This window comes from Heterobasidion irregulare, assembly GCF_000320585.1.
Source record: "Heterobasidion irregulare TC 32-1 unplaced genomic scaffold scaffold_06, whole genome shotgun sequence".
Classification (NCBI taxonomy): Eukaryota; Fungi; Basidiomycota; class Agaricomycetes; order Russulales; family Bondarzewiaceae; genus Heterobasidion; species Heterobasidion irregulare.
In genome coordinates, this window is record NW_009258202.1 from 234,021 (window position 1) to 244,990 (window position 10,970).

At 52.3% G+C, this 10,970-nt stretch overlaps 3 protein-coding genes across 3 annotated transcripts; 2 read left to right on the forward strand and 1 right to left on the reverse strand.

The window, feature by feature from the left end:
• Nucleotides 1-243: 243 nt before the first annotated feature.
• Nucleotides 244-2,377, reverse strand: HETIRDRAFT_427439 (uncharacterized protein; the record flags this gene model as incomplete). Its single annotated transcript, XM_009548779.1, has 6 exons — nt 244-596; nt 658-955; nt 1,010-1,819; nt 1,869-2,032; nt 2,067-2,187; nt 2,312-2,377. The coding sequence occupies 6 exons, from the start codon at nt 2,375-2,377 to the stop codon at nt 244-246; spliced, it is 1,812 nt and encodes a 603-aa protein (XP_009547074.1).
• Nucleotides 2,378-3,547: 1,170 nt separating this feature from the next.
• On the forward strand, nt 3,548-3,766 carry HETIRDRAFT_247719 (uncharacterized protein; the record flags this gene model as incomplete). The annotated part of the gene is made up of 1 exon (XM_009548780.1): nt 3,548-3,766. A coding segment is annotated over one exon (219 nt), but the record flags the coding sequence as incomplete, so codon positions are not given.
• Nucleotides 3,767-5,891: 2,125 nt separating this feature from the next.
• Nucleotides 5,892-7,691, forward strand: HETIRDRAFT_418337 (uncharacterized protein; the record flags this gene model as incomplete). Its single annotated transcript, XM_009548781.1, has 2 exons — nt 5,892-6,532; nt 6,650-7,691. 2 exons carry the CDS (start codon nt 5,892-5,894, stop codon nt 7,689-7,691), a joined length of 1,683 nt encoding a protein of 560 aa, XP_009547076.1.
• Between the last annotated feature and the right edge of the window lie 3,279 nt (nt 7,692-10,970).

The window sequence follows — 10,970 nt, forward strand, 5'->3', positions numbered from 1 at the left end:
GATTTGCGCAAAACCATAGGGTTTTATGCCTGTGATGACATACTGAGGCTTCCCCTAATATTCCAATTTATTCTCTTCATTTCTGCCGAACGCTTCGCTTACAACTACATTCACACAGCCATTTCGCCGACCGATCTTCCGAAACAATGCCTCTAGTCTTCACCGAACGTCTCAGTTAACTCAGGACAGTCCCTTCACTTTTATGATACATTTTTACTATACGACAGAACCCTCGAAGCTATTCTACTCATCGGGAAGAAAGTCGTCCGACACCGACCTTCCCGAATCGTCTGCCTCCGACGAGTCCTCGACCAAGACAACGTCGGTGGACGTGGATGGACCCGCCCGCACCTCGAGCGACTCTAGCTCAGCCTGCCACATCGCGACCGATCGCGCCAGCGAAGCACGCGTACCCTCAGCCACCGCGATGCGGTACCGAAGCTCAGACGCGATGCCTTGGGCGACGATGGGCGAGAGGCGAGAAGAGTCGGAAGGAGCGGGGAAGGCAGCCGAACGAGCACGGGAAGGGCGGGTAGGAGCGAGGACGGCCCTAGCCGTGGTAGGAAGCCGCTGGACCGGCTTTCGGGTGCGAACGGCTGCACCGAACAATACCGAACGATGAGCTCCCATCTCCAATCCAACCGAAAAATGACTTACCTTTCGTTTGGGCGATGCTATCCCCGACTGACCGCACGGGGACAACCACCTCTACCTTACGACGCTTTAAGGGACGTTCCCTTTCCTCCGCCTTGGGCGCCGACTGCTCCTTCGACTTCCCCTTCCCCTTCGACTTCGACTTCCCCTTCGCCTTCTCCATCGGCATCCACCCGGGCTGGAAACTACACCCCTTCGACTCCCTGGCACACTTAGTGCACGAAACCAGCCCAGGTCTCTGGTAGCAACGGAACGCCTTGGTCAGAAAGGCGGTTGTACAGCGGTGACAAGCGTAGTCGGCCTAGAAGAAGGACGGTTAGCAAGAGGAAACGGCGGCAAGAGGGAGGGAACTCACCAGTACATCACCGGGTAACAACTCTGGCGGATCTTCGAGCATTTTACCGGCACCATTCCGCTCCACAGGGGACCTAACGGTCGACATTCGGCCCGTCCCAGGGCCGAGAGGAAGGACAACGCGTCCAAGAGGTGGCGTCCGTTGGTGAGCAAACTCGACGACAACAGCCGCAGCCGACTGTTTGCCCTTCACGTCGGTCGGGGCAGCGGCGGCGACCAGACCCACGCTCATTCGGTCCAGGGCATCGGTTGCGGATGCAAGCGCAGAGTCGGCGGACGGGTCGGGATAGGACGAGTCGGCGGACGGGTCGGGATAGGACGAGTCGGCGGACGGGTCGGGATGGGATAAGTCGGCGGACGGGACAGGATGAGAAGAGGAAGCGGCGGCGGAGGGAGAAGGAGAAAGAAGGAAGAGAGGGAGAGGGAAGACGGACTCGGCCTCGAGCTCAGCCAATTGACGCTCACCCTCTTCAGGATCGAGCGAGCCATCAAACATCGCGTCCACCAGCACCCCCCGGCGCCGTTCACGATCTACTTCAGCCGACTTCCGAGCCGCAGCAGCCCGCGTCGCCTCAGCTTCGGCAGCCTCCTGTTCGGCGACGGCAACACGCTCCCTCTCCTCCACTAGTGCCTGTTCCTCGGCCGCCTGTTGTTGCTGCAACGCGACGCGCGCCGCCCGCTGCGGCAGGATTCGCGCTCCCCATACCAGCCAGTCGTCAGTAGCCATCGAATCGAGACCACGTTCGGCCTCAGCGATAAAGTCGGCAAGTTCGGGCACGTCTTGCCCACGCGCCGAACGGTCGAAAACAGCCTGTCGGGCGTCAGCAGCCAGCAGAAAACGAGAGGAAGGACTGACTCACCACCCGTTTGGCGAACCCTTGCCCCCAGACCTCGTAATCCTCATACTCGGCAGCGCCGTCCAGGAGGGAGAGCATGTAGTCGGCGAGTTTCGCCTTCAGGACAGAGATAAGGGACGACATGAGAGACGAAGAGGCAGGAAGGAAGGCGATGAGGGACTTAGTCGCTGGAGAATCAACGATCATCAGGATTGTGGTCACCTGACAAAGCCCCGTGCCGCTGCGTTCGGCAGAAGCCGCGATACGCGCCACCGCTCTTTGCCGACACGACTCTCACGCCAGCGTCTAGTTGGGGCACTCTAGGTCTCAGCCACTGCCTCACCTAATCAGTTACCACGCCACAGGACTTTGCCAACTCAGCCCCGGTCTCTCTTGCGCGCCGACCCGGTCCTTTCTACGACATCTCCTTGCCGATTATTCACCTGTGCCACATCTCTCCCACGCACCCATTCCTTGCCACGCCACCGCTCATTGCCGATCCTTTTCCCACGTAACTTGCCACGCCACCACATTTTCCACACCAATTTTTTTCCTGCTCCGACTCATAGCCGCCGACCACTGACTGGGGACAGTCAGGATTTCAGTAGGGAGGAGATGATGAGCATGCACCCGCGCTAGGGTCCGAGGGAGGGATTCGGGAAGCTTTGGGGAAATACCGAACAGTGCTAGACAAGTACCGAAGTCGCCGACTTTTACCGAACACGGTCGGTCCCTACCCGACCGACGACAAGCCACCGAAGGACGATTCGGCAGCACTTGGGTCAGTTCGCCCACACTTCACGTACTTACCATGACCGCACAGGAGGGTTACGATAGGTGTGTACGAGATCGGAGCCAGTATTCCGTATCGGCCGATGTCCTCCGTGAGTCGGTCGGTCCTTATCGCTTATCGTCCCGACTTCCGCATGGTCGGTCAAACACGATCTTACACCATTGCTTGGCCACCCTGGTCGTACGATACCTCTTCTTTATTTTTCATTGGTTCTCCAACGCCTGTTCCTGCTACCTACACTCGGGCGACGGATCCCGAACGTTCGGGATTTCGACATCACTGATTACCTTTTACCTTATCACCTTCGGAACCCATATGGACATCTCACCTACCTCCTTATCTTCTCTGATCGCTAAGGCTTGGCGCCCATTCGACATCTACTCTCATTTCAGGTTCGATATTTTACTTAGGGGCGCTGTTTACTATAAAAACCTACATACAACTCTGGAATAAAGCAGCTTTCGCACCCCACAGTTCAGAGCTCATTCGCACTCATCTCAACCATCGAAATCGTCTTCATCGACTCCCGAAAACTTGTCATCTTCGTCGTTCGGCCTTGTTCGCGTTCGTACTCGTCTCTTCGCTCGTACCCCTCGTCCTTCCTCGTATATTGTCAGAGTCCCGTGTGGCTCTTGAAGCACGTAGTTGTCGGTCGCGACACTACCTCCTCGTTACCGACCGAATCGCCGACACGACCGACCGAACGTTCGGTCGGTGTTCGGTGCAGTCCCGAAACCGTTCGGGCGCTATAATCTCCACTCCTCGCTGCTTCTCAAGTGCGCCGTCGATTTCTAAAGTCATCACTAACGATTCCTTGTGTAACAGAGACTAGCTCCAGCACCCCTGCATTAGAGGTTGTTTTAGTGTTGTGCTCGGCACTTAGAGCCACCTCTAGCGTATCAACGGACTCGTCCTACACAGAGGAAAAATCTACGTGCCTCAGGACGAACAACTACGCCGAGACATCATCAAGTTAAATCACGATAATCTAGCCGCAGGACACCCAGGACAAAGAGGAACACTAGCAGCAGTAGGGCAAGAATTCACCTGGCCCGGAATATCGAACACGATCCACCAATACGTGGAAGGATGTGCAACCTGCCAATCTACCAAGAACGACACGCATCCGACGATGGTTCCTCTCCAGCCAACGGAGATTCCAGATCGACCGTTTGGAACGATTACCATGGATTTCATCACGGACCTTCCCCAGTCAAACGGATTCGACTCACTCCACGTGGTAACAGACAGATTCACGAAGACGACCGTCATCACACCGTGTCTGAAGAACATCGACTCAGACGGAACGGCCCGATTATTATTAGATCACACTTGGAGAAGATACGGTCTACCCGACAAGATCATATCGGATAGAGGACCTCAATTCGCGTCGAAAGTGGCACAAGCACTACTCAAGGAACTAGGGATCAAATCGGCGCTCAGCACAGCATATCATCCACAAACAGATGGCGCCACGGAAAGAATGAACCAAGAACTGGAGCAATACCTCAGGGCATTTTGCAACTCCTCACAGGACGACTGGGCCGACCTCATTCCCTACGCGGAATACGCCCACAACGTACACCAGCACTCAGCCACGAAGAAGTCACCATTCGAACTTCTACACGGATACCAACCAAGGGCGTATCCAGCGATTATAGGAAACACGAACGTCCCCACCGCCGACGCGCGACTCGAAGCTCTGCAACATGCTAGGAAGGAAGCACAAGCCAGCCTCGAAATCGCAGCCGAAGCCATGCGGACACAGCACGACCGTTTTGGAACGGAGTTACCACCTTTCAAGAAAGGAGACCAAGTATGGTTAGATGGGAAGAACATCCACACAGACCACCCATCGGAGAAACTAAGACCCAAACGATTTGGGCCGTTCGAGATCACCGACGTTATCGGCACAGTCAATTTCAAGCTGAAACTGCCAAACAGCTGGCAGCGCATTCACGACGTCTTCCATGCTAGTCGACTTACGCCCTACAAGGAGAACACGACATATGGACCCAACTACCCCAAACCGGCACCAGACCTGATCGCGGGGCAAGAAGAATTCGAAGTCGAGAAGGTCGTCGGAGCCCGACGCTTCGGACGATGGAAGACCCTCCAGTACCTGATCAAATGGAAGGGTTATCCCGAATCGGATAACTCTTGGGAATCAGCGGATAACGTCACCAATGCCAAGGAAGCCGTCGCGGAGTTCTATAAGCGACACCCTTCCGCGCCCAAGGGAAGGGAAGCATCAATTCGAGTATTGACGGCCGACCTGGAAGACAATCGAGAAGCCGAGGAAGAGCAGGTCAGGAAACAACTCGAGAAAAGTCCTGAGGGAAGGAGACTACTCGCCACAGGAAAGGACATGCGCCAAATCCTACAAGATCGAGAAGACCAACAAGAAGAAGATTGAATCACGAAGGCGCTGTTGGACCTGCCAGGAAGAAGGCTTCTAGACGAAGGATACACCATCCGACAGATTCAGCAAAAAGCACGAGCGCTGAATCGACAATTCAAGGACGATGAGTACAAACTCGAAGGTCGACATATTGGACAAACATACCTCGACAAGGGAACCACTCCAGCCAAGCTCAAAGAAAACGCAACCACCCAACTAAAGGAAGTAATCGATGCCCGAAACCGAAGGAGAGTCCAAGGTCAACCAATCCCGGAGACGCTCTATTCGGCAAAGTTCAAGACAGTGGGAATTCTGGAAATAGCGATGGAACAAGACAAGAAGGACGCCACGCTCAAAGAAGAACTCCGAAAACATCCCGTTTGGAAGAAGCTTCTAGCTACCGGAGCAACGGTTCCCCAGATCAAGAAACAACTCGAAGCACGGATGGCACAATTCAAGAAGCCATCAGCACTTCCAAAATCAAGAAGGACAGAATCGAAGATCGACGATCAAGGGACACGATCACAGAAGCCCAGATTAGACTCATCTCGATCAATGACACAGCACAAACGATCGGACAGCCCTAATTGGCGAGTACGAGCCTACCAAGAACTACAAAAGCAGACGAGTCGTGGTTTAGCCTGGACAGGTAAACGACTATGAACCCCTTGAACCCCACTTTAGCAGAAGTCGCCGTTTACACCGCCGTCGCGACCGCCACCTTTCTCGCTATCTCTCTCGCTGCTTTTCTCGTTGGAGCCATCTGCCAGGGCTCCTGCCTCATCGCCAGTGACCTCGTATAAAACACGAGATCATCGTCGACAAAAACCGTCACCCAGTTCCCCCAGGTTACATGTCCTTGACCATCCGCAAGTTCCACTTTCTCGAATCTCCCCGCTACATCATGGCGGACTTTCATCACGCAACCTACCCCCGCGATCGTTCCCACTCCCAGTCACCCCCTTTCCTGCTACGCCCTGTCTCAGCCGTCTCAGACGACTCCGACGACTCTTCCGATTCCCTCGCCTCCGTCGATCACATTAACGGCGTCACAGTAGACGACCCACACTTCGAAATTGGCGTCTCCCGTCTCCCGAGTCGTCTCGAGGATCCCCACACACCTAATGCTGGGCAAATATTTGCTCAGTTCAACACCACTCCCCGCGTCCTCATCCCCGTTTACCCTTCCCCCATCTATGACTTGACTCATTACTTGAACCCGAATCTCGTCGGTGCGCTCTATCACATCACCTTCACCGACGACGAGGCTCCAATCATGCTGGACCAATCTGGGTTGGACGATCCTGCAAACTTCTTCTTCTATTTGCAGCAGATTGTGATGACACGAGCGTATCAGGTGCATCAGGGACCGCTGAGCCGACACCAGATGACTCTTCTCTCGAATCTCGCCCTCACCAGTTACAGGAACAAGGGGCTCTTTAACCTCCCAGCCCTTCGCAGCGACATGATCAGCTACCGCCCTACCGGATATACGTCCCTCGCAATGAATCTCCTCCTCTGACATTCTCCCGCCGAATGGCTCGACACTCTGGCACGAATTCCTTTCCGACGAAACACCATACGTTGGTTCCGCATTACGGGATTCGGAAGAGAGCGCCTAGTCATCGAAGAATACATGCCGGGAGGAACACTACCAGAACGACTATTTCCCACAAATAGTCGAGGGGAGCAACACGTCGCCGCGTACTGGTCTGAAGGATCTAATCCAGCAGACAACGAAAGACCCTGGTACATGGCAAGATCGGACGTCACGGCCGAGGATGGGTATCATTTACCCCGACCCGAGGAGCTCCTTTACAAGTCAAACGCTCCGAGGCCCTCCGGAGATGTTGGACGCCCTCCCGTCACACCCCTCATCCTCTCTCTTCCTGAAATCCCCGAGTCATCGCTGACAACGAGTCTCCCCCACACATCCTCTTCGCCACTTCGTTTCCTCCCATCGGATAACACGAGATCCTTTCGACATGCGGTTTCGGCCGAAAGAACCACGGTCGTTGCAAGACTGGAAGAAGACGACCCCATGCCCCCCGCGAGCCCTCCTCACGACTCCGACCAAAACATCCGGAATCGCGAGGCTCGTCGACCACTTCCGACGCCGCCCTCAGCACCCCCTGATGCATCCTCATCCGCGACCCTTGTCGGAGAAGGCCTCGCCCTTGCTGAACCTATCGACACGTCCTCCTATCAACTTAGGACGATTCCAGTCGTATCGGAAGATTGGCACGAAGGAGCCCGCGCATCGGCACACGTCTGGCCCGAAACTCCAGCCTTCACCCCATCTCCTCTTGGGTCACCTCCTGCACCAGACGAACGTTACTGCTGGGAATGCGGACGTCAAGGACACTTCCTCGCAACCTGTCCAATCACACGCATTCGGATGCGGACAGACGTCACCGCGCGTCAATTTCTACGCGATTACGACGCACATCGCGGAGCCACTAATCGACTTCGTCTGCAAATGGACAAAGTGGCTGAGGAGTACGGCTATCACAAACAGGCTTTGGAACACATGATCACCACGTCCATGTGGACCGGATACCCTGTTCGCTCCATCCCCACTTATGACGTCGACCATCCACGCGAACCGCCGCCAGTAGTCGGTGCACACTCCAAGCGCCGAAGACTTGTGTAAAAAGGGGGGTAGTGTTAGGACTGCGTCCTAACACGTGCTCAGCACGTGATTCATTGGCATCTCTTCCTGACTTATCCACAAGCTTCGGCTTGAACGCTTTCGACTCGGACTCAGACTGTTTATCATTTACATGCGCACGCATGAACGCTTTTGCCTCGGATTCCGGATTGATCATCATTCACATGCTAATGCATGAACGCTTACGATACTATGCTTCCTCTTCGTTTCTGATTCGATCGTGATCGGGTTCCCTTCCATTGCCGATCATGATCAGTGCCTTGTTTCTGATTGATGCGGACAGACATTTGATTTACTTACTATACATGGCTACATCCAAGAGCCGCGGAGTACGAACAATGACTGCGGCTTACTGATGTCGATCGTTGATAGTACTTAGTGTTTCGAAGCACGGACCATATGTCCGTCCCACCCTAAATAGTCCTGTACTATATATAGGGGAGCTGAGCTTCTCAGAAGCCTCAGCTCGTTCACTTTGTATACATCTTGATCTCAGCACTGCGCCCGGCGTCTGGCTGCCTTCCCAGCTCACGCTTCGCGATCTCTGTCAGATCTAAAGAACCATACGAAGTCTGACGAAGCAAGGGATTCGTCTCGTCACTCTCGTCACCCTCTCCTGCCTGTAACTAGTCAAGGACTCAGTAAGTCTTGAGTCGATTGTGGAACTAATAGGCTTCAGCCCAGGGAACCCCTCTTCGTGCATCACGTGCACTCGACTAAGCCTAGCCGGCTTAACAGTGCTTCGGTCAAGGCTGTCAAGTATATTCACAAATACATCTACAAAGGACATGATCGTGCTACTCTGGAAGTGGTAGGGGGTGTGGATGAGATTAAAGAATATGTGGATGCACGATATATAGGGCCTATTGAGGCATGCTGGCACATTTTTGAATTTGGCATGCATCTAGAGCTTCCCACAGTTTATCGGCTACCTGTCCATCTACAAGACGATCAGCAGGTTTTCTTTGATCCTGAGGATGATGCTGCAGTAGTGCTAGACCGCCCAGCATCCAAAAAAACCCAGTTAACAGAGTGGTTTCAGGCAAACCAAGAGGATCCAGTTGCACAGGCCACTACTTATCAGGATTTCCCTCAAAACTTCGTCTGGGACAAATCCAAGCGGAAATGGAGTAAACGAAAGTTTGGGTTTGCAATTGGTCGCATCTATTTTGTTCCACCTTCTGCAGGCGAGCGCTTTTACCTCCGGATGCTCTTGACAGTGGTTAAAGGTGCCAAAGGATGGAGCGACCTTAGGACTTTTGAAGGAATAGAGCACCCTACTTATAAGGCAGCATGTCTTGCCCGTGGCCTATTGGAAGATGACAATGAGTGGAACCAATGTCTTACTGAAGCAGGAGAAATACAAACAGGCCATCAGCTACGTCGACTGTTTGCAACCCTGCTTTTGTTTTGCCTTCCCACAGATCCAGCAGAGTTATGGAATACTCACCGTGACACTCTATGTGATGATGTCCATATACTATTGCAAGCCCAAAACTACGAGGACCCTTCTCAGGAGGACATTTATGATTATGGCCTGTTTCTTTTACAGAAAATTCTCTTGGAATCCCGCAAGGATCTTACAAGCTTTCCTCCAATGCCACTTCCTCAAAAAAACTGGATGATGGTAGAAAATAATCTTTTGCTTCAGGAACAGCTGAATTATGATATGCCAGAACTGGCTTTGGAGGTTGAGGAGAGAAGAGAACAGTTCAATGAAGAACAAGTGGCTGCTTTTGATGGCATCATGCAATCAGTCACTCATAATCATGGGCACACCTTTTTTCTTCATAGTGCAGGTGGATGTGGAAAAACATATGTCTGCAACACTATTGCAGCTGCTACCCGCTCTATGGGCAAAGTTGCTCTATGTGTTGCTTCATCTGGGATTGCTTCTTTGCTTTTAGATGGCGGACGTACTGCGCACTCACGTTTCCACATTCCAATCCCCATTCATGAAGCTTCCACTTGCAGGATCCAGAAAAATTCAGACCTTCATGATGTACTTCGCCAAACCGGTATCATTATTTGGGATGAAGCACCAATGCAGCACTGACATGCTATCGAGGCTTTGGACCGTACGCTACAAGACTTGATGGAAAATGCACAGCCTTTTGGAGGAATTACCATGTTGTTTGGTGGAGACTTCCGACAGGTCCTTCCAGTGGTTCCTAGAGGGTCTAGGGAACAGATCATCAATGCCTCTCTTCGCCGCTCACATTTATGGAGCTTAGTCCATTTGTATCATCTAACCCAGAACATGCGTTTGGATCAAACTCCAGAAAGTCAAGAATTTGCAAACTGGCTTTTAGAGGTTGGCGCAGGTCAAAATCTCCCAGAAGACAAGTCAATCTCTCTTCCACAAAATTTGCGGTTGGAGCAAAACACATTGAAGTCATTGATCCACCATCTTTACCCAGAGATCCAAGTAGGACCAAAGCCAGATGGATATTTCCAGGAGCGCACCATTCTCTCAACAACCAATGATGTAGTGGATGAGATCAACCATGATACCTTGGAAAAGTTTCCTGGAGAAGAATCTGTGTTGATGTCAGTGGATAAGGTGGTTGGGATCACACAGGATTACCCTATGGAATACCTTAACTCTCTCAATGTCTCAGGATTGCCACTTGCACACCTCAAACTCAAACCTGGCTGTCCTCTTATGCTTTTGCGGAATATTGACCAGCCCAATGGTCTCTGCAATGGAACACGGATGATCCTTACAGACATTAGGCCTCGCGTTTTACAATGCCGGATCTTAGGTGGAAAGCATGCTGGGGAGACTGCATTTATTCCTAGACTTACCATTGAACCATCAGCAGAAGACATGCCTATTCCTCTCTCTCGCCGTCAATTCCCCGTTCGACTTGCATTTGCCATGACCATCAATAAATCCCAAGGCCAATCTGTTTCAAATGTTGGTATCGACCTACGCAGTTCGGTGTTTTCACATGGCCAACTCTATGTTGCATTATCACGTTGCACATCCAGTGAGAGGATCAAAGTCTTATTTCCTGGGGAATGTGGGGATACAAAGACTACAAACATTGTCTATCCTGAAGTCTTGGCAAACCTGATTTAATATTTGGCAAGTTCAAGCTCCATCAATTCTTATTCAGAGAAATTAACCAATAATTTCTTTCTTAGATGTAACCTCTCCCCTCAAAATCTCAAATCCCTTAACAAAGCTTCAAAAGTTCTTAATGGTATGTGCCAAATCATTCAAAATTCTAATACTTATTTGCTTTCTTAGAAGAA